General features: G+C 35.9%; 2 protein-coding genes across 2 annotated transcripts in view; one reads left to right on the top strand and one right to left on the bottom strand.

Annotated features, from left to right (window-relative positions):
• cyfip1 (cytoplasmic FMR1 interacting protein 1) overlaps positions 1 to 24752 on the bottom strand; it is a 65569-nt gene that overhangs the window by 18070 nt on the left and 22747 nt on the right. The window contains exons 12-23 of the mRNA XM_007249104.4: positions 23858 to 23980; positions 21373 to 21498; positions 21103 to 21269; positions 19920 to 20067; positions 16785 to 16938; positions 15236 to 15392; positions 14964 to 15060; positions 13979 to 14055; positions 13527 to 13635; positions 13056 to 13175; positions 11250 to 11449; positions 8403 to 8490 (exon numbers count right to left, since the gene is read on the bottom strand). Coding sequence (XP_007249166.3) covers positions 8403 to 8490; positions 11250 to 11449; positions 13056 to 13175; positions 13527 to 13635; positions 13979 to 14055; positions 14964 to 15060; positions 15236 to 15392; positions 16785 to 16938; positions 19920 to 20067; positions 21103 to 21269; positions 21373 to 21498; positions 23858 to 23980 — 1566 coding nt within the window. The remainder of the gene's footprint in view (positions 1 to 8402; positions 8491 to 11249; positions 11450 to 13055; positions 13176 to 13526; positions 13636 to 13978; positions 14056 to 14963; positions 15061 to 15235; positions 15393 to 16784; positions 16939 to 19919; positions 20068 to 21102; positions 21270 to 21372; positions 21499 to 23857; positions 23981 to 24752) is intronic.
• On the top strand, positions 1451 to 8296 carry LOC103039503 (fibronectin type III domain-containing protein 9). Its single transcript, XM_049479139.1, has 2 exons — positions 1451 to 1724; positions 5986 to 8296. The coding sequence occupies exon 2, from the start codon at positions 6099 to 6101 to the stop codon at positions 6762 to 6764; it is 666 nt and encodes a 221-aa protein (XP_049335096.1). The 5' UTR covers positions 1451 to 1724; positions 5986 to 6098; the 3' UTR covers positions 6765 to 8296.

Consider the following 24752-nt stretch of genomic DNA (forward strand, 5'->3'; position numbering starts at 1 on the left):
GTGGTGAGTTATGTAATATATAATGGAAAATTTGATGTGAATGAAAACATGAATGAAAAAGCAAGAGAGAATGTAAGGGGTTGAAAAAGTAAACAGTGGGGTTTCCAGACAGCAAGTTTAATGCATTGTAAAAATACAAATAAATCAAAAAAACCTGATTATATGCATAAAATTTGCTAAAAAACAAACACCCACCTAAATATTTTTACACTAGTACAAAGATGAAGTCAGAATATTGCTAAAGCCAAAATGGGAACTCTGAAATGCTGAACTCTTGAAGCATTTGCACACCCAGATAAAGAAGAGTGAAAATTGCAGTAAATATTATTGTGAGTAAAGCAAAGAGAGTTAAATCCTGCCATGATGCTTGTTTCACAATGTCAGATCTAATTAGGGTAGCCTACGTCGGCTAAAATTTCTTAAAATTGTAGTAGACTTTTTTTGCAACTTTTTTTTTTTTTTTTTGCAGATAAGTTAAAATAGCCAAAAAATGTTTGTGAAATGCTTGAAGCCCAGCAAGAAGCACTAGCCAAACAAACACAACATGCTCTCAAACAGAAACATCCAGCCACCTGAAGGACTGTACAAAGATCTGAAAATGGCTGTGCACAGACATCTTCCACCCAACCTGATGGAGCTTCAGAGGTACTGCAAAGAAGAATGGGCAAAACTGCCTAGAGAGAGGTGTGCCAAGCTTGTGGCATCATATTCAAAAACACTTGAGGCTGTAGTTGCTGCCAAGGGTGGTTCTACAAAGTATTAAGCAAAGGCTGTGAAAACTTATGTAAATATGATTTCTTTGTTTTTTCAAAACTCTTAAGACTTTTTTTTCACATGGTCATAATGGGGTATTTTGTGTAGATTTTTGAGGAAAGAGGTTAATATAATACAATATGAAATAAGGCTGTAACGTAACAAAATGTGGAAAAAGTGAAGCGCTGTGAATACTTTCCGGATGCACTGTATATGACACTAAGGTAGAGATCCATATCTGGGAATAATGACACATTTTATACCTGTACATATAGAGTAATGTCAACTTGGTTTGACCAATCATCGGTAACCTGATCTCCATGTTTTTGAACTATGGGAGGAAACCTACGTGGACTGGGAGAGAACATGGAAACTAAACCCAGACAGGGACTTGACCCCAGCACTCAGAGGCGATTCCTCATAAAGAGAGACAATCTGATCTAATCTTCGTGCAAGAATGATTCAGTGAGATAAATACGTAAAAAAAAAAAAAAAAAAGTGGAGGAGAGCGAGAGGGACATGCATACGAGATGAAGTGGATAAATGAGATGAGAGTGATAAAAGAAAAAGAGTGCGAGAGAGGTCATGAGGAAGGGAGTGGCAGTGTGTTCAGCTGTAATCCTTATTAATATTCCCTCAGACACACATCACTGATATCTCTCTCTCTCTCTTACTCTCCCTCTCTCGCGCTCTCTCTGCCCCCTCCTCACTCCTGCTGCTTTAATCAGGTAGCATTCTCTTCCCTCCAAAGCCGTGCGCTGTTGCGCTGTACAGAAACGGATTCTCCACAGCCACCGAGTGTCCTTTATAAGCCCAGCTCGCTCCACAGGCATTACGAGGCAGAGCCATGCCAGAGAGAAACAGCCACGGGTCATCATCTCTCACATCCAGCTGGAGCTGCCGTCAACACCACAGCAAGAGTCTTCAACCATAAAACATCAACCAGCCTTCGCCTCTTCTCAGCTCTTTAGGTAAGTTTTTTTTTTTTACTATCTTTATTTATCTGTGTCTTTTGTCTATCGGTCAGGGTTGGAAGAAACTCGAATATCTTTTGTGGCAGAAATAGAAATTAATACTGATACAGAAAATCTCTCAACATCAGTTTTTTGTTTATTGTCATATTAGGACACGGAAAATGATAAATTCAGTGATTTTGCGGGTTTCATAAAGTTTAAAACCTATTGCCATATTCATCCCATGCAATATCAGGTCATGTGCACTAGTTCAACTTTGTAATAAATGATGATGACAGAATGCAGGGCAAAAAAAAACCTTTTACAGAAAGCAATTGAGTTATTGTACTGTATATATAATCACAGGAAGAGGCTTTGTGTGACATAAGTGCAGACTGAGCTTATCTCAGAACTATATTCCCAATGGTTTTTCTAACTAACCATTGCCAGCTAAGACATACAGCTCTGCAAAAAAAAATAAGAGACCACTTTATTTTCTGAATCAGTTTCTCTGATTTTGCTATTTATTGGTATATGTTTGAGTAAAATGAAGATTGTTGTTTTATTCTATAAACTACGGACAACATTTCTCCTAAATTCCAAATAAAAATAGTCATTTAGAGCATTTATTTGCAGAAAATGAGAAATAGTTGAAATAACAAAAAAGATGCAGAGCTTACAGACCTCAAATAATGCAAAGAAAACAAGTTCATATTCATAAAAGTTTTAAGAGTTCAGTAATCAATATTTGGTGGAATAACCCTGGTTTTTAATCACAGGTTTTACGCATCTTGGCATGTTCTCCTCCACCAGCCTTACACACTGCTTTTGGATAAGTGTATGCCACTCCTGGTGTACAAATTTAAGCAGTTCAGTTTGGTTTGATGGCTTGTGATCATGCATCTTCCTCTTGATTATATTCCAGAGGTTTTCAATTTGGTAAATCAAAGAAACTCATCAGTTTTAAGTGGTCTCTTATTTTTTTCGTCCAGCTGTAATGAGATAAATGGAGGTTAAAATGTGTCCAATGTAATAGGACAATGTAGCCCACTGACCTGCCCTCTAAATATGTTGACATGGATCAAACATGTATGTGTATATGTGATGTTGTATTGTATAGTGTTAGATCCTCAGTAGCATTCCAAGGTAAAAAAGGTCAGACTGTAATAATCTAGACGGTCACTCCTCTAATGCACAGCGTTTACATTGTACAGCTAAGCAAAATCTAACATGAATTTAACAAATTAAGAGAACTGATTATTGCAACATAATCAAATGTTCTTCCTGTTATACTCAATAAACTAATAAACTAATAAACTAATGAAATGATATTTCTTGAGATGCATGATTTGCCACAAGGCTTGATTATAAAGTTTTGTTAAAAATTAGATGTTGGAATGGAAATAAAGGATACGTTAATTGGTTCATAAGCTCTAATAGATAAAATGAGCAAAATATCGTAAACACCAATATATTGGAAGCTATGTTATAAAAGATATTAAAAATGATATTGTAATATTTCACACCAGCTACACAGGTTACCAGCCATGTGATATTTGTTTGGAAATGTTTTTGTTTGTTTTTTGTTTTTTTAGGACTGATGACATTTAACTAGGGCTGCAACTAATGCTTATTTGGTAGTCGACTAACCTAATGATTATTTTTTCGATTAGTCAACAATTATTTCTGCCGTCCTCCATCTTTCAATCCAAAAAAAACAGCTATACATGATATTTAAAAGGCATTTAAATGTCTGGATTTTGTTTAAACATGTAAAGTATTGATATTTAGTGATTAGATATGGAACCTGTTGTGTTTGGGCACTTTTGGAGTGCCATTTGTGCAATGCATTACTGTTAGAAATTAACGATTAGTCGACAATGAAATTTGTATTCGACAAATTTAAATAATCGACATTGTTGATTGTATCGACTAATTGATGCAGCCCTACATTTAACAGAGTACAGTCTTTTGTAAAGTATGTTGTAGAAACATAGTAATTAAAGAAGCAGCATGACAATGACTATGTCTCCCAATACAAAAAAAAAACACTACCACTATATTAATTACACTGCAGTGGTGAAAAAATGGATAATGGGTGTAGAAACAAGAAGGTGACCCTAATGTTATATGTATCTGTGTAAAGCTCAGCAAAAAGTATACCTTAATTTAACAAATGAATAGAACTAACTGCAAAATATTCACAAGTTATACTTAATGTACTTGCTGAACTGATGAACATGCTGCAAAGGCTGTGTATGTCCTAAAGAAAATTAGATTTCTACATATCAATCAATTTGCCATAAGGCTTGTTCATTAAGTCATGCCATAGCTGTGAGGGCAGGCTGCTTTGAAGTTTCAGCCTTTGATAAAAATTATGAGGACCTCTCGCAGGCCTTGAACACTGTCAGATGCAGCTGAACATCTTCACTTTCTTTACTAATAAATGACAAGATTGAATGTGTTTCCCTTACTGTAGCACTTTCCCTGGGAATGAAAATCTTTTGCAGATGGGTCCATATGCCTCATAAAAATCTTTGTCCTCCCTAGCATTATTGTGGGTTTAACCATCGTTTTCCATCATTTTCAGTACTCTAAACCCTTATTGCCTGGACTGCACTAAATACTTTACCTTCACAACAATGCACTGTCTGTTTGTAATGAAAATCTAAAGGTATTGTCTGTGCATAGACGAATTCTTGGTACTCAAGTCTAGGTAGAATATAACTGAAATATTTACACTGCCAATTCATTTATAAAGTTTAAAGTAGCTATTAGTAAATATACTAAATGACAAAAAAGACATATCAATACAAATTGCATACAAATATGATAGCTTAGATTTCCCCACTGAGACACTGCTGGTTGTAATTGTTGTTTAAAATGAAAAAAAAAAAAAAAACATTGATTATATTACACAATATGTCATCTGTCAAGGGCTGAGCTACATCATGCAGTAGGTGAACATTCAGTTATTAAAGGCGATGTGTTAAAAGCAGGAAAATTGGTCAAGCATAATGATTGGAGCCACTCTCTGTGGCGCTGAAGCTGAGTGACTTAGTTACAGGTGTTTTTCTCACTCTTTCACTTTCACTCCTTTCCTCTCACTCTCTTGTGCGCTCTCTCAGGAAGGTTTAAAGGAAGCGTTTCACCATATAAACAGGCTCAAGTCCAGGCTTTAGGTAACCTTGTCTAGGGGTGCAAAACATAACCATTTACAGCAGAATCAAATTACTGCACAGCCAAACTGGCTGGCCGATACAGATTTCTTTAGTTTTATAAGCATAATTTTAATGCAACAGTCAAACAAAGACAAAGACAAACACACTGTCTGAAAATTAGCCAAATTTGTTTGATGGACTAGAAAAAAAAAAGAATCATCTTTTTATAAAGACATGAAGTCTTAGACTAAAATCTTGGGTAATTACCAGTGCTTGTGTTATTTAAGCCATAGCAAGATTAATGGCCTAAACGTGATTACCCAATTAAAACAAAATCGCTCAATAAATTATCAGCTAATGAGAGCCGACATCCTTATTTACATCAAATTATCCTGCTGGTCTTTTCCACAGAGACAAACAGAGCACACTGCATATCTGTTTGCATGTCTGCTGCTTGGTGTTTTTATGGGTTGCTTCAAAGTTATGAGCAAGTAAAATATTTTACTCAAATAATAACCTACTATAGCTTCACTACAAGCAGAAAGTGTTCTATATTGTACTGAAACGTTTTGTTTGTATTATATTTAATTTGTAAAGGTTGAAAAATTGCTAGCTAAAGTTTTTTTTTCCACCAATATAAAGAAAGGTATTCCCTAGGCAACAAAAAACATTTAAATTGTTCTGTGAGTTTTTGTACATAAAGCCTGTCTTTGCTTAAGAACCTCTAAATAATTTAGTAAGAGTCTGAAGCACTAAGAATTCAAGCCTAAACATCTAAAAAGATTAGCTTTACAGAAATAACTAAATGATAAAGACGAACCATTATTTACTATTTCACCACTGCAACATTACATTCATTAAAAAACAATGTTTCTAGTTAACTTCAAAAAGTAAAGTTGTTTTTTTTTTGCATGTAAACTTGCTGTAATACAGTTATGTAGTAGTTTAGCTTGTCAGTGTTCTCTATTTTTGGGGGGGATTGTATTCTTGGATATGTGGATAATTCAAACATAATCCATAATTACAGACAATAGCTAACTTGACTGAATTATGATTGACTGATGTCTAATCAAAATGAATTAAAGTGTGTTGAAAGAGTATCCCTGTCTGTTTTTCAGCACTGTTACCTGCCACCTGGAACTAACCTCCTAAAATCAGAACGTCTTTCCATCCATGAGAAACAATCTCTGAATGCTGTGAATTTCACCCATAACCACCAGCAGAAAAGAAGATGAACATCATCGTGCAGAACGTGACTGCCACCTCAGCAGTGATCAGCTGGCCGGTCATGCCTGGCTGCGTGGACACTTTTTACAGTGTGATGTATCACCCCAACTGGAACAGCCTTATGATGGGCTACACACGCAAGAGCTTCATGAGGGAAGAGAGGATTCCAGTGAGCCAGACGACAACCCACCTGGGCAGCCTTACCCCCCAGACCAGCTACATCCTCTGCATCACCTGCCAATCCGCCAATCCAGCCAGGGACCAGTGCCAGCTCTTCAGCACCCTGGACGAGAGTGAGCGCGGGGGGACCCGCAGGGAGCTAGCTATGGGCATATGGCTGGCCAGCAGCATTCTGCTGTTCATCATTGCCGTGGTTCTGCTCTGGGCCTGCCTTCATTCCACATGCCCAGCTAAGAGGCACCCTGAGGGGGGGAATCAGTCAGGCTCCAGTCCTCCAAACCAAGCTCTGACCCCCAGGAGTGATTATGGGGCAAGAGAGGGCAGAGATAGTCTGTACACACCAAGTTTCAGTGATGAGGACTCCCAGCAGGCAACAGTGATCGAGAACCCTTTTCATGTTGAACACGGAGGAGCACCGGTCAACGGACAGAGCCATGAGCTCCGGACGCTTAGCAGTAGCAAACAGAATGGGGGTCCTGAACTTTGCTGAATTTAAACAGCCATTCCTGCGATAACTTCAGAAATTATAGTATAAACAAATCCTCACTCATGCTAACCAAAGCTGCTAATGCTTTTTAGGTTCAGACGTTTTTTTTTTTAAAGAGATGCACCAAAAACGAAACCGAAAAATCAGTTTTTCTCTCGTTTTGACACTTTTCACCATTTAAAAAAAATGTCATAGCCTAAACATACCCTTTTATCTTGCTTTTCAAAGACCAGGCTATTGCAAAACTACAATTTAAAATATAAGTAAAGGCTATTGCAAAACCACCATTTAAAATGTTACACAAAAATTAGCATTTGTAATATCCCAGCAGACAAACCAACAAAATGTGATACATTTACCCCAGCAGTGCTATTCTAATCATAAATTTACTTCAGCAGTGCTATACTAATCACGAATGTTCTTCAGCAGTGTATTATGATCATAAATGTACTGCAATTGGGTTTTTTCCAATCATAAATTTACCTCAGTAGTACTCAAGCCACATGCAATTGAAATCTACACAGACACAAGTTAGCTGTTTTTGGTAGCTTTTTTTGTGAATTGAGAAAACTCAATGCATTTTAGTTTATTTTGTGCTGCCTTTTGTCAGCTCTCACTGCCAGCTCTCTTCCACACTCCCTGCTCTTTATACAGCAGCGTGGCCAGTGGAGGAGCGTATGCCTTGTTTGGTATCAATTTCCAGTCTTTTAACTAATGCATTTAAACACATTTTTGCCATTTTCGGCACAATATTAACTATGAATGTTAAATAGGTAAAATATTTGGTGCATCCCTATATTTAAACTAACATGCATGAAGCTGAACTGTCAGCATGTTGGAAGTTGAGAGTCTGTACATATATGTATATAATCCCATTAGCCTTGCTTTGTAAAACCACAATTGCCACAGCAACAACAGACATGTTAATGTCTATTTATTAACATCCTGATAAAATCGCACACTGTGTAGCCATACAGCTTACTACAAATCAGTACCCTTTCTCGCAAAACAAAAGCAAATCATAGGGAGCCTTGTAAAATGTCTTGTATCTGTTACTGTCACATTCTAGCATTGACAAAAAGCTTTGACATTACATGGCCTACTCATGGTCAAGATCTCTGCACCTTGACTGATATTTTTCATTTAGAAAAAAGAATGAAATCATAATAGAAATCACAATTCACAGAATCGCATACTTTGGTTAACAAACCCATTGAAAACTTACTAAAATTAATCTGAAATCAATTATTCATCTGACAACAGCAAATAAAAAGCAAACATATACTGAAGAAACCATTGAAACTGAGGAAAAATAAGGACTTGTATGAGAATCAAGATCAGGATTTTAAGAATATCTACAACTGCTTTTCAGTAAGAGATACGCAAAGTACTTCATTTAAACAAAGTATTTGTGTTTCCTGTTGTATTACATAATTTTCTGGTTTGTGTTGTGGAAAAGAGACAAGAAAAACAAATCAAAAGCAGTTTGTTTTGACACAGAACTATGTAAAACATTAAAAACAAAACATTTTTGATTCATGATTCTGTCTTTTTTAAAGCTACAACCAAATAAAGAAAAACCTTGAGTGAACAATCATAAAGATGTTTAAAAAGTGCTTTAAATGCTAAAAAAAAACATACCTTTGAGCCGTAGAGGTACTGCGGCTGGGCATTGGGTGGCTTGTCTCGCTGAAACTCCTGTGAGAACGGCAGCACAGTGCGAACGAACCTGGAGAGAAGAGGGATCTGTCAGTCAATCAGTTTGACATGCTTTTGAAGAGCTTCGTTTTCTGAAGTAAAGAGCCTCTGGTAAGGTACATAGAACCCAAAGGGTAGAGGGAAGATGAGAAAGCAAGAGAATAAGAGAGCATGAGAGACCTTACTCTTTCCTTTCCTCATTATTTATCTATCAGAGTCTCCTGAGAGCACTTCAGACTTTCTTTCTACCCTTCCATCATCAGTATCTCCTATCCAGTCAGGCCGGGGGTTTGAAGCACATCTCAGGTAATACCAACTTATATACAATTTATGTCCAAATGAATGCACACATCGCTCATCTAGTCCCTGTAAGAGGTGCTGCCAAAAGAATAGAGCCCACTAGAGCACAAAAGCATGAAGCTAATGGCAGGGCTAGAAAGGTATAATGCCCTTGGACCAGTGTTCCCTGGAATGATCTGTTATCCATCCCAAACATGAGTTAGAGAGTTGGAATGAAGTGACTGTGATACTACAACATCCTGATCTCACTACTGTCCAACAATACTATCAATGAAGGCAATCAAATCCACACAACAAAGTATCAAAATCTCTATCTCTCTCTATGTACATTTACATTTCATCTACAATTATATTTTTCTCTCAATATCTCTATTTACATGTACAGCTCTGACCACTTCAGTTTCTGAATCAGTTTCTCTGATTCTGCTATTTATAAGTATATGTTTGAGTAAAATGAACATTGTTGTTTTATTCTATAAACTACAGACAACGTTTCTCCTAAATTCCAAATAAAAATATTGTCATTTAGAGCATTTATTTGCAGAAAATGAGAAATGGCTGAAATAAAAGAAAAGATGCAGAGCTTTCAGACCTCAAATAATGCAAAGAAAACAAGTTCATATTCATAAAGTTTCAAGAGTTCAGAAATCAATATTTAATGGAATAACCCTGGATTTTAATCACAGTTTTCATGCAGCTTGACATGTTCTCCTACACCAGTCTTACACACTGCTTTTGGATAACTTTCATCTTCCTCTTGATTATATTCCAGAGGTTTTAAATTTGATAAAATCAAAGAAATGTATCTCTCTCTTTCTATCTATATTTCTCTCTGGTTTAATCTAATAAATTGATCATTACGTAATTAATTCACATTAAATACACATTACATACTAATGAACTGATAAAATGAAAAAGAAATGGGGAAAATGGCTAAACTACACAAATACTGTAGTTTTACACTAGTATCTCTATTTAAAAATTATTAAATTACTTAAAAATATACAGTATTTAAAAAAAAATACAGTTTGAAGTCAAATACAGTTTTTTCATTTCTACACTTTACAACAAGGTGAACCTTGGTGTTCACTGAATCTTACAATAGTCTTCACCAACCAACACAATCTTTAAAATACCCTCTGTCTGCTTATTTCATCACACAGCCTGTCCCTCTCCTTCTCCATCCATCATGAAATATATATCTCCTGTCTCTGATCCCCCCACTGCTAATCCCCTTTACACAATCTGTCTCTCCCCCTACCTACATCAGTTATTCCACAATTTCTTTCCCGACATTATCTCTCTTGATATATCCTGTTGTCCTCTATTCCCCTTCCTCTCAGTCTCCTGTACATCTGAGCGAAAAAAGTAAAACTTCCCTCTGTGCTTCATACCCAGAAACACAAATGTGTTTGTGTCATCTGAAAGAAACTGAAAAAGTGACGAAAAGAAAGATGACAGTTTAGCAGAGGGCAAACGCAGGCACTCAGAACTCATCCACTGATGAAAGAGGAGAAGAAATGATGCAACAAGGGGTAGAAAAAAAGGTTTTCAAAAGGAACAGTGTTCCCCTTATTCCTATTCACCGCTACGCTTCTTAGCACAAAGACAACAAAAAAAAATGTCCCATCTGCTTTGTTTTCCTGCACAAAGACTCACGCAGATTGTTTTAGTTTCCTGTGAAACAAAAACCTTTAACCTAATATTTCCTGCTTTATTTCTCCAAGTATTTCAGTGATAACTAAACTAAATTGTTCAGGATGGGTGAGAAGAACTGCTATCCATCTATTAGGACAGTTATCATAACCACATACAGTAAAACCAGAGTGGTAACTAAAAGATAGTGCCATATACTAAACAATGCCTTTCAGAGATTAGTACGTATTAAATTCCACCTCAAAGCTGTAAAGGCTGTTATGCTCTCATAAGCACAGATGGCATGATGTTGCATATTTATTAAAATATATACATTTTGTAACTGAAACAGCTATCTAATGTTGTATCCAAACCAAGGAAACCAAGCCATCAACTAGGGCTGCAACTAATGATTATTGTGGTACTGGACTAATCTGATGTTTGATGTTTTTTTTTTTTTTTTTTAATTAGTCGATAAGTCAGCGATTTTTTCTGCCATGTCCTCCAGCTCTAAAAAGGATAGAAACACACAGACAGACTAAGTTGAATGTAAACTGTGTGAATAAGCCATTTACTCCTATTGCGCTTCTGTCCCCAGCACTTTGTGTAATGCAGTACTGTTACAAATTAACGAATAGACAATGAAATTTGTAGTGTTATCAACACTGTCAATTATATCGACTAATCGTTGCAGCCCTACCATCAACTGGGAGTGTCCAGGGCCATTTAGTAATTTCCCTGCCTAAATATTCCAATAGAAATCAAAAAGAAGTGAACTGTTTAATTAACAGGCTTAATAAAATCCTTCCAGACCTGGACCTGAAAGTGTATGAGGAGTGAATAAATCAGCTGTACCTGTTGGTAGAGCCATTGTAGCAGTAGTTGGGCAGGAAGTCATAGTTGAGTTCCCAGAAGACGTGCAGTGTGATCCTGCCGTATGGAGCAGATACGTTGTGGTTGGCTTCGCGGAACATGGCATCCATGCTGTCTAGAGTCAGAAACTTACTGAGGAGCTTGTGGGTCATTCGATTGATGTCCAACAAGCCTTCAAGCTCCTAAAAGATAAAGATAGAAAGGCATTTTTAAACACTCTGAAACTCAATCTGAAATTTTCACTGTTTTTCCTGTTTTCAACTTTTTGACCCAATTTAAATTGGGCAGTTATTCTTTACATTATGTCACAATTTCATAACAGACAAACAGAAACTCCAAATGTACTTTCTAACAAAACATTTTGCAGTACAACTTAAAAATAAGGCTCCTTTATAAAGGGTTTATGAATCATTTATAACAGAGTTTATTTATGGTTATTACTTGGGTTATAAAACATTAATAAGCAGTTACAGCACATGAAATGGAAGAAAAACTGTAGCCCGTCATGTACCAAAAAGTGGTTCCACATTCGTTCATACTGTTAAACCTCAGATCTTACTAGATGCTTATGTTACTTTGTCTTTAACTTTATTAATTTAATTATAATAACATTTCTTTATTATTGTATTACACATGTTAAAGTCACTGTCACTGTTGGTCTTTCTATTTATGTGTTGTAATTTATGTGTTGTAAGTGCTTACTAATGTTTTTAAACTATTCATAAACCATTTAAAAATGAGCCTTATTTTAAAGTGGTACCCTTTTTGCACTAACTTCCACTGTTTTCCAATGTCTCCAATGTTTTTCTCCTGTTAAGCTGTGATTTTGTATATACAAGTTTTGTTGCATTAGTGTAATGAAAAGCTTAGTTTAAATTAGATACAATAAATACAATTAAAAATATCAATTACAAAGTTAAAGCAATGCATTTGTACTTATACTAGCTTAAAACAACATAAAATAAGCAAATAAACATACCAATATGTATACAAATCCAAAATAAATTGTTATGAAATGCATCATTAACAAGCAAGTTTAGACTATAGTGAAACACTAGAAAATTAGAGAACATCTAGTGGCAGGGGTTTACACAACATAACAGTCATCATGTTCTTGGACTTTTAAAACCACACAGCTTATTGTTTTGTAATTGGAAACATTTAATGCTTGTAGTTTGAACACAACACAGCACGACTGATCATTAAAACGGAGCCACTAATCACACGATTTTGCACCAGAAAGACAAATCTGTTTGCTTTTCAAAAATATGTTTTTTCATAAATACACAAGCTAACTGATGTGATGCCATACATGAAAGATACATGAGTTCTTGTATTTTTTTATCCAAAAAGGATGACAGTAAGAAATAGGGGATAAAAGTTGTTTGTGTACAGATCTGCAGTGAAAGCACACAGAAGAAAATGAGAGAAAATGGACGAGAAAATGGAAAGACATGAGTGTAAAAGTCCTTTCTTGCAGATAGTCACTGACAGCTTCAGTAATCAAACTTGACAGATATTTGATGTGGACTTGAGAGGCACTGGCAATCATTCAGCGATCACTTGGAGCACATCTTACAGCCTTTCACACACAGCGACTGAGCCAACGCCAAGCAAGCAACGATTTTCCCCTCATGCTTTTGACTGCAATTTACAAAAACACTCGGTGGCTGAAAAATCAGGCCTAAAATATGCGTATCTAAAATATTTGTCTTGCTGAAATACAAGTAGATGTTCCCATGTGCATTGCTTTAAAGGTTATAATACGTAAAAAAACAAAAAACATACCACGATGGAGGTGAGATCCTCGCTCTCAAAGCGGTTAATGGCCAACTCGAGAGACTTGTAAAGGGCAGCAGACACTCTCTGGGTAATGAGGCGGTTCAGGTCAATGGAACGGCCCAACAGCTGCAAGAGGGACGGAGACAATTAAATACATTGATTTAAACATGAGTATTCACACATACATTAGAGCTGCACAACATATTGTATTTTTAATTGCGGTGGCGACGTTTGAAAGTTGAAACTGTAATGACAAGTCTGCCATTCTGATTAATACTGCACAGACTATAAACATGTTAAAATTAATTCAGAGAAATAAGTACTGGAAAAAAAAATTAAAATAAAAAAAACATAAAAGAGAATGTAAAAAGAAGTGTATGTTTCAGTAACTATTTATTTTTCCCCATCCTGTGCACACTCAAAGCTCTATACCATAAAAAAATAAACATTTCACTTAGTAAAAAAGGACATCCTTACCTGAACATGTCTTTGCTTCAGCAGTGTCTCGTAGCGGTTGGAGGGAGGCCATGAAATGTTAGCTCCCTGGTTCTTACACTCTGCACGAAGTCTCTTATCCAGAAGCAGACTGCAGAGAAGGAGCAAACCAGAGTATTTAAAATTACTGTACTTTTTACATGAAAACAGTTAAAAGTTTTGAATAACTGCATTCGGTAAAATAGATCCCATAAGAAAACATATATTATTATTATTAAATATGCTGTTTCTTTGTGTCCTCACAAGTTTCAAACAATTACTAAGAAATTAGATGTGTGAAAATAACAAATAAAATCTGTTTTGTAAAAGACAGTAACTTAAGATCATATTTACAAGCCCTAAAATATCCTTAACAGTGTATTCTTATTATATAACGTGTAAATCTGCATAATGTGTAATACAAAAAACTCTAAATTGATCTCTCTCTCAATTACCTTCCAGCGAGAACCTTGTAGTAGGCAAAGATTTGGTCTGCGAGTTTGTAGACGAACTGATCAAAGCACAGGTTCACCTACAAGTCATAAGATAAGAGAGAAAGTATAAAAATGAAGGCACACAGACAAGACTTACTTAAGATTTACTGGTTAAAGGTACTGTATATAAATTTGGCAGGATGTAAATGACTGTTGATATTTGAACTCATCAGCAAGACAAACACACCCACCCCTGCAGTTCAACTTCAAATACTCAGCCCACAAATTCTTTCCCTAATGCAGTAATTGTTAGTGGCAAGAAAACCTGTTGTGATTGTCTAGCATACATGTGCAAACAGAACAAATCTATATTGACCTATTTTTGGAGAGTTAGCTAATTTTTTAATTGTTTAGAGCACCCTTAACTTATGCCTCCTTATTCTACATTAATTACATTGTTAATTACATGTGAAGGCAGCATATGCACATTCATGCAGAGATTCTTCTTCCCAGAACTTTAACTATTTATGAATCTAATTTAAATCATTCATGTCTTACATCATTTTAGCTGTTTTAAAATATACATAATAAAAAGATCAAGTACCAAAGCATTCAAAGAATGATTTATTATGCATTGTTATATTTACAATCACTATTAACAACCAGAAGACAATCTGGCAAGCAGAGCCTATTTACATAATATTGAATTAAAAATATGCAGATTTTCTGTAACTTCGCAAAAGTAGGCCAGAGCGAGAAACTCTTTATATTATTGTGTTGAATTAACTTTTATACATTTAATTTCAGCTGGTCTGTTATGTTCAGGTTAAAAAGCTAAAAAAACTGGTGCACAGTAAATCCACTGACTTTTGGGACACAATTTCTGAGCATTTCTGAGTAAAGGGCTTACAGGTCTGCCATTTAACTCAAACTTAAAAGGTTTAAATGGCTAAACTGAGCTTGTATGAGTATAATCCACTCAGAAATAAAGGGGTGAGAACCATACCTCAGCCTCAATCTCATCATAGAGGAACTGCTTCTTGAACTTGGTGAGAGCATAGTGTGCACTGTCATTATACAAGTCCAGGGGATATAAAACATACCTGAGAAAACACAAAACAACTCCACCAAATCAATAACAATATGTAATTACCGTTCTGTAATAACTGCCACTGACAGCAAATATCTAACAAAATATTACTATTTAATCATAATTCATTATTTGCCTGTTGCTAATTTCATGCATTATTTTGCAGTTTAAAGAAACAGTGTGCTTACTCCATCATGGAGGCCTCTTTAGTCTCCAGAATGTGGTCAGTGAGGATCCAGGGCATGGACATCTCAATGGGGAACTGGATGCGACGGCCCATGGTGAGCTCCAGGAAGAACTCCCTGAACCACAGCTGGGACAAGTCGCAGCACTGCTGCAGTGTCTCTGAAGCAAGAAAACACACCAGCAATGAGCATCAATTTTCTTATTTTGTACCAGTAAAAAGGCTTTCAGAATTTCCACAAATGTTTAGGCTTTGTGAAGCTTATTGGACACTTTAAGTATGTTTGATATTATGCTATATAAGTTGGATTGCAAAGTATGAGATTTTCACAGTTCGATAACCATCACCTTACATCACATTACCCTAATGCATTAACAGAATGATTATAATCAAAAGAATTACAAATATGATAAAAATGGCATATACCATATTTTTCGCACTATAAGGCACATTATGCGACACTAGTAAGGAACAGGGGTATCGCCATGCTTTCCTTCTAATTCAGCAGGTCTCGCCACTGGGTGGCAAGACCTTTAAACCTAAGTAAACAAAATTGCACTTCAGAAGAACAGCTTTACTGCATCTTACAACCTGACTGGTAGAATGTATACAAAGGATTTTAGGTGCGCCTTAAAATGCGAAAAATACAGTAACTATATAATGTTATATAACAAAAACATGTTATTTTGCATGTTGGTTCCAGAGGTTCAATAAAATCATGCAAGCATCACCAAAAAAAAAAAACAATTAAAGCAATAGTCACACAATGAAGAATATATTCATATTAAAATACATAATAAAAATTATTATTCTGATTGTAGAAGCAGGATTTTAGCTCTTTATAACCCATTTTGTATCTAGCTGCTTATTCTTAGCACAAGATCAATACAGATTCATTCGAAATGGTAAGGATTATATGTGTATCTTTTACAAGGACACACACTTCCAGCAAGGCCATCCCAATAACAGCAATGAGCAAATGCCCACGGTATGATAAATTATAACATGGGTATAAAAATGAAAGTTTAACTTTATCAAAGATGTAATTGATCAGTCTGCAGTGATCAGTCTGTTTCCTATCCAAAATCTTCATTTTTAGAGCTATAAAACGAATGTAGCAAGGTTGTACAGCATCACTGAACTTCTTCACTACAAGACAAGATCATCTGGTACATCTTCAGTTACTGTCTTGTATATTCTCTTGCTTTTTTTGTTTTTATGCAAAAACAAAAAAAAAAGCAGAGCTCAGTTCCACCCCTTAGGCAGTCAAGCTTAGCAGAAACTTTGGACACTTCTGAAAACATATCTGTTAAATTTAGCTTTTAAGTGAGCTCAACTTTTATTTATTTTTCTTTTTATGTAGCTGTTTTATTATTTATGGAATTACTCTTACTGAACTGGGTTATCACTTGCTTCAATCTGCTTTGAGTTGTTAAGTGATCATCTCAAACAGATTTGCTTATGTAGCCAATGTGTAATGCTGTATGAACTGTCTACACTCACACATTTGATACATTTTGTAAACACATGATGACAGGCTTTGTAGTCCTTACCACTAAAATTCAGCAAGTGAGTGTAAAAGAAGGATTCACGATGGAACTTCTCGATGTCCAGGATGGTGGGGCCCTCCAGGCTACTGCGCAGCGTCTTCTTTGAGCCACTCTTATCAGCCACCAGGGACTCCAGCATGGTCCTCACCATGTACAGCTATGGGGAAGAGATATTAAAGTGAACAAATAACAGACAATTTATACATATTGGACTCTAAATTGAATGTATATAAAAATAATGCACTCTAAAGACACATCTGAAACCTGAAGTTTATACAAGTCAAACTCTGTAAGACTGTCACTGTGGGATCCGTCTCTGAAACGTAAAAGACGAGAAGGAGATCCGTCAGTGTTCAGATCTCAACCTAACCAGTCACTCGCTCCCACTGAGCCAAGATTAAAGCCACTGATCTTTTGATACCCGACAAGATTCATGGCCCACATGGTCTCCTGGCAGTGCTCTGTATGCGTGTCCATGTGTGTGTGTGTGTGTGTGTGTGTGTGTGTGTGCATGAGCGAAAGAGCAAGAATTAATGATCCAAACAATCTGGCCATTTTTTTGGCAATATATTGTCCCTGCATCTAAATCTGCATCTCCATAAAAGTTGTCAGCAGAGGGAAGCATGAAGTGCAGTAAGATTTTCTGGTAAAACACTGCACTGACTTTAGACTTGATATAACACAGTGGATCAACACCAGCAGATGACATGTCTCTCCAAAGCATCACTGATCATCAGTACATTTAGCATTTAATTTGTAAATCAAGGGATCAGAGTCTGGAGGAAGAGTGGAGAGACACACAGTCCAAACTGCTTGAGTTCTGGTGTGAAGTTTCCACAATCAGTGATGGTTTGGCCAAATTGGTTTTATATAATATTCTAATTTTATGAGAGACAGATTTTTGGGCTGCAAACCATAATCATTAACAATACAAGAAATAAATGCTTAAAATAGATCATTCTGTGTGTAATACATCTATATAATTTATTCATTTCACATTTTGACTAAATTACTGAAATAAAGTAACTATTCAATAATAATCTTTTATTATTTTTTATTTTTTTTAGATGCACTAGTTAGTGTACATCTGTGTGACACGCATATGGTATAAAGACACCATAAACACTATGCTGTACACCCGATAAGTCAATAACATAATTATTGAGACAGGCCCTTCAACACTCCTATAAAAACAAAAGTAGACCCCCCCCCCCCCCCCCACCTAAATAGATCAGCCAGTGACCCACCCTTTAGTCAGCATATGAAACCCTGTAATGTGGACTGATGACTCTCTTTAATGCCCACTGCCTTAAGCCTCTTAGCTCAGAGAACACACTGCAATGAAGGACTGGAGCATATGGAGCTAGAGGACAGAAAACCTGAAAAAAGCATTGTTTATTCATAACTAAATCCAAATCACACCAACGCAGTAGAGTAGAGGAATAATGGTGGAACGAATCTGCTCTCTCTATCTCTCTCCCACACTCACAGAGAGAGAGAGAGAGAGAGAGAAACAGAGGTATGACAAATGGAATCATCCCTCTTTAGGATTATGGACTTTGTAGGAGCAGATTGATAGATTAATCAGGTCAGGCATGAATTTGCTGCTAAATACCGATAGCTGTGATTCTACAGTACACGTGTGGACTCACAAAGCCCAGATCCCACAGAATGACTAAACAGATTACAGCTCAATCTCAGCGCCCGCCTCTGCTGACATTTAACATGTTAACGGTGGGTGGGATGACGTCACGACCAGCATACTACTGGACATCTGGGTCTACAGCATGGTGTTTATGAAGCGTTTTAACCACATGCATGTCACACACTCACAGACACATATACATACAGTAGATAAAGAAAAATACTATTTTAAAATACAGTTTAAGAGTGAGAGGGTGTTCTTTTTGTTCTACTGTTTATAGAAATGTTGGTGGTTCAGATAGGTGCCTTTTCAGAAGTTGAAAAATTTCACTGAATTTTGCCTCCCTGATAAAATCTGAGAGAATATTCCACTTTGTGGGCACGTGTGTCATACGGCAGAATGTGTAACAGATTCCCCTCAGATTTATTTTACTGTTCTTTATAAATAAAGTGAAAAATGGAAAAAATAACAATATTAGTATATTTTATGGTATTTTTGCTATAATGATGCTCTTTGCAATATGACAAAACACTGAATAAAAAAAAATAAATAAAATAAAAAAAATTATATATATATATATATATATATATATATATATATATATATATATATATATATATATATATTATTTAAACACTATTGAAACAAAATTAAAATGAATTATTGAATTATAAAAATGTTATTATTGCATACGATAGGATATGGCACACCCCTAACCGGGATATTAAAAAATAAAATAATTTTATTAGATTTGTAACAGAAGTCAATGATCCAGAATGTTATGATACTAATAATACACTCCAAATATCTCCATTTATTCAGGATTAAAGTAAAATAAATTATTCTAGACAGATATAATCTATATAATACTCTCTAGTAGCTATATAATGGGAAATAAGAACAGTGTAAATTTTTCTTTTACTAAAAACAGGCAAAAAAGTAGTACCCTGATGTGATAATTAGGGGTGGGTGATATGGCACGCACGATATTTCAGGGTATAATATAGTTCACAATCTAAAAAAATGCTGCTGATATTATTGCACCCGATACGATAAGGCACATAAGTGGCCATGTTTCAGCACAGCAATAAAATACAACGCAACAGAGCTAAAATTGACTAGAAAAGTATTTTCACACTGCAAACCAACTGGTCAAGTAGATCCAAACTGAGACCTTTTTTGCTTGGTCCTTTGGTCCAGGTCGTGGTTCATGGCAGTTTTCACACCTGATATTTTGGTTCAGACCAAACTGCAAAGTCCAAAGTCTCGACAGGAGTCATCCAAGAAACTAAGACTGCAAGACGTTTGATAGCTCTATTTGAAAGGAAGCATTCCAATCCTTTAGAGCGCCAGCAAAGAGTGTGGCTAAAGGCCTGTCAGCTAAGTTTAGCTCAACTAGAAGAAAATTAATGTGAAAAAGCTTTTAGCTTTTTGTCATATTAATACAACTGTTAAAAACTTTGAAAGAAAACAGATGGTCAGTTAAGACATACCTGAGTACTAGAGGGTCCGACAGCACGACGAGGCACTTTGATGTCGAAGCCTCCTTTGGGGTCCTTCTCCCCTCGCAGGGCTGGATCATTATGTGGTTCTCTTCCTGTCTCCCAGTCACAGATAGTCTTTCGGATGGCTTGGAGGACGCTACAATAGCAAACAACGTTCATCAGAAATCCTTATTTCTTTTGATTGTTTTAATTTTAGGACCTTTTCTCTTCTCTTTGTACGCATTGCCTTAGTGACACCTTGAAACATAAGAACAACTTACATATCTATGCTAATGATGTATACACTTCCATTTCGTAATTATTTAGATAAAAAAAAAAACACCTCAGATTTTCAAAGACTTAAGGAAATGATCCTACACAAAATAGTTTTTTTATGTTTCTAAACTGTAGAACTAAGTTTCGTATTGTATTGGTTGTTAGTACACGCTTTAAGTACTGAAACATTGTCCTTATAAATCAATAGTTGTTGTTTTTTTGTATACAAGGAATCATTTAAGACTTTGAGGCACAGTGGGCACTGCTAGAAACCTATTTCTCAGGAAAAAAAAATAAAAATCACACTGTGCTCATTTCACATAATATATTTACTAGAGACAGATTATATCTGTTGAGTATCATTTGTTTTATTTCAGTCCTCAATAAATGGAGATATTTGGAGTGGATTATTAGTTTCATGGCATTCTGGATCATTGACTTCTGTCACAAATCTGATAAAATGTATGATTTTTTTTTTTATATCTCAGTTAGGTGTGTGCAATATGTATGGAACAATAAAATTTAATTTTCATTTGGCTGCAGTGGTGTATTCCTAAAATATTTTTTTAATTCAGTGTTTTGTCGTATCACCAAGAGCATCATTATTATGAAAACACCATGAAATATCGTGATATTATTTTAGGGCCATATCCCCACCCTAATCACAATTCAAATCTGCTTTAGTTTAATGGTTTCTAATTTGGCTCTACCAGTAAATCTGACATTTTGGAAGAAATTCTCTGTGCGTGTGTCTGAAAGGGTTAAAATCAAGCAAAATATTCATATTTCAGATGATTTCTTGTCATGGTTCTATACAGAAGCACTGGCTTTACTACTTCAGTATTTGAATGTTTACCTTGAACACTTCATTCTAGTATTGTCAAGTATTTATGCATGCTGTAATGTTTATTGATACCTCTGAACGACATTCTTCTTCTTCTTGATGGCCTGGCGCAGAGGGTCCCGGAGTGTGAGCTGGGCAAAGTCCTGTAGGGCGGAGTAGATGGTGTGGCGAATGGCGTGATTAAACACACTCTCCATTCGACCCATCAGGACCTGCAGCCCCTTTATCATGGCCATCACCTGTACACCACAGCATAGAAAATAATGTTACACAAACATACACAACTACTACACTATACAAATTCAAAATATAGGCACTCAGAGACAAAACAGTGATGCTGACCTCAACCAGCGCAAACTTCTCCTCACTGGTGTAGTTGTATCTAGTGGCACGTTCATACTCCTCAGCGTTGTCAGGACATTCCTTGTTGGAGTATTTGTCTGTCGGGTGCACCAATTTCCATGAGTACTGCAAAGAGAAAAATAGATCTAATAACATGTAGAAAATAAATACAATCTTGAGAGCTTGTTAGCTTGCAAAAATATAAAAATATATAGAGATCAGTGGATAAGTTATGGGCAAGACTGATCTGTAATAAATACACTGAATAAGAAGTGTGTGAATAAAAGAAAGGAAATGTTCATGAACCAAAGCATACCATGGCATGAGCATGTACGCCTGCCAGGGGAATGCTGATGAAGTGCAAATGAAACACTCTTCAATGGCCGAGTCAATCAACCGACCTGAACCCCACTGAGCGTGCACTCCACTTACTGAATACAAAAAGCCTCTTAAAGAGACAAGAAACGAAAATAGCTCTTCTACAAGCAGCCTGAACAACCAGTGAAGATGTTCATTGGTCAACAGAGCTAATAGTGTCCTCACTTTAGAAAGGATTTGTCATTAACCTAGAAAAATATAGGAGCACTTTGTATGTATATATTACCACTGTAGAGAAACTTCCGTTTTCTCTGTATACTTAATTATCTTCCTCTTATCGGCTCTTTTAATCTTCTCAGCACTGTCATTATTTGTCATTTTTTATTATTTTGTGCTATGCTATTCCAGAGCACAGAGACAAAACACACACTACAGTGTGTCACTGTTCAATTCCTTACAGACAGCATGTCGTAGAAGCTGAAAACACATCACTCCCAAATATGTAATATCTGTGCTCATTACCTGTAAATGATTTGTCTTTAAAGGGAACGGATTTGATTAAATAACCTGAGCATCTCTGTCCTTTGCCCTGTGTCCATGGCAACCAGACAAACGCTGAAATGCTTTTAGCCTATGGTTATTGTTAATTCTATGTAAAAATCTAGTATAAACATTGATTGTTTCTGAAGAACCAAACATTGGTTATTGAAAGAAATTGAAGCCAGGACTTGTGTGACCGTAAATAACTGCACAATGTTACATTCAGTGATATGAGTCACTTCAGCTCAATTTTTTAATAACTTCATAATGCAGCAGCAATCCTTCGATATCATATTAAAGGCTCTTGCTTCATAAAGATTTCTACAGCAGTTTCTATCTCCCTGATAAACGTCTATTTTGAGAGATAATGAAAGGCGAGCAAAAAGGCTAAACGCTAGCCAGTTCAGCTTATAGGAGCCTTCACATTTTTCACTTCAGTTTCTGAATCAGTTTCTATGAATTGGCTATTTATAGGTACATGTTTGAGTAAAGCGAACATTGTTATTTTATTCTATAAACTACAGACAATATTTCTCCCAAATTCCAAATAAAATTTTGTCATTTAGATCATTCAAGAAATGCAATAAACAAAAAAGATGCAGAGCTTCCAGACATCACATAATGCAAAGAAAACAAGATTCATAAAGTTTTAAGAGTTCAAAAATCAATGTTTGGTGGAATAACCCTGGTTTTTAATGCATCTTGGCATGTTCTCCTCCACCAGTCTTACACACTGCTTTTAAATAACTTTAAGCCACACCTGGTGCAAAAAATCAAGTAGTTCAGCTTGGTTTGATAGTTGTGTTCATCCATCTTCCTCTTGATTACATTCCAGAGGTTTTCAATTAAGTAAAATAAAACAACTCATCATTTTAAAATGGCCTCTTTTTTTCCAGAGCTGTATATCAAAAAATACACATTTACATAGAACATGCTTGTGTAAGTTTATGTCTGCTATACTTTAAAGCTTATGTAGGTATTGTGCAGGCCAATTAATGGTATTTCACAGCTTAGTGTTTAAATATAATTTTATTTACTTATTCATGCAATCTTTCTGCCTTCCTCTCTGAGTTATTAAATGTAGCTGATAGCTGTCTCTGGAAGTCTGACTTGCCAGTGAACACTCCACAAATCAGCTGCACCGTCCCGTCCAGTTTATGCCACCTGCCACGGACTAGTTGCTCACTCTCCACTACCAATTACACTGAAGCTTATATATCCTAGGAACTAGGAATTGTCCAACTGCTTCCACTGCTGGTGTGGCTATTCACTCAAATATATTACTTATATGACGTTTGTGGATGTATAATGACTTTTTATCCTTTATTAACTTTATTTGTTGCCTGACCAGATGAGGATGGGTCCCCTCATATACATTAGCCTTGATAGTACTTGTGATAATACATGTGATAGTACAGGGTACATGTAAGCCTTGGTTCCTCCCAAGGTTTCTGTCTCTTCCAGCTCTAAGGGAGTTTTCCTTGCCTCTGTCCCTCTCTGGGGGTTCTGTGTTGTATGTTCAGTGTTTTATCTGTTTCTCTATAGCCACATTTCTGTAAAGCTGCTTTGCGACATCAGTTATAAAAAGTGCTATATAACTTATTTGATGTGATTTAATTTAACTTACCACTTCCATGACCTGGGCGCTCCACTGAGAAAGCAGCTGCAGGCCCTGCAAGGCCAATTCGCTCAGCTTTCTGTACTCGGAATCAGTCTTTTGTGCATCCTGACGGCCAGAGCCTGTCACCACCTACGTACACAGACAAAGGGAGATGGAGAGAGAGAGAGAGAGAGAAATAAGCTCAATACAAACACAATTTTCTTTCTCAAACATCAATTCCTGTCTACTAAAAACACAAAAAAAATCCTATTATTATCATCATCATTTACACACTAACCTGGACCTGACTTACTGCACCGGATCAACTCCCTGTTTATCCCAATAACAGGCCAGCATTTGTTAATTTTCTGCCTGATATAACACACTTAAATTTTGAATTTCTATTCAAGCATTACATACAAAGGTTTCATGTTTGATAATAAACATAACTACAAATTCTAATCGTAACTGTATTGAAAATATAAAAATAATGTAAGTAAATCTGCAACTTTAAACATATTATGAATAAAATCATAAAATTGGATTAAAATTTAAAAATAATTTTTATACCACTTAGATATTACACCAATAAATCTTGAGGATTTCTATTCAAGCATCACATAAAACGCTTTCATGTTTGATAAGGAACATTACTAAAAAGCATTATTGTAATTGTAATAGAAAAAAAAAAAGTAAATCTGCTAGTCAAAATATAATGAACACAATCATATAATTGGCTCTTTCCTGAACTTCATTTAAAATTTTCCTGAATACAATTCAAGTAGTTCATTTCCTCCAAACCATTAATTTTGTTATGTTTGTCCAGTTTTTATGTCTTTTTTCAAACATGCAGAATTTGGGTTGATTCCTGTTACTGATCTGGAATTATTAACTGAAGAGAAAGCAAGCAGCCTGTTGCCCG

Source organism: Astyanax mexicanus, chromosome 5, assembly GCF_023375975.1.
Source record: "Astyanax mexicanus isolate ESR-SI-001 chromosome 5, AstMex3_surface, whole genome shotgun sequence".
In the NCBI taxonomy this organism is placed as follows: Eukaryota; Metazoa; Chordata; class Actinopteri; order Characiformes; family Acestrorhamphidae; genus Astyanax; species Astyanax mexicanus.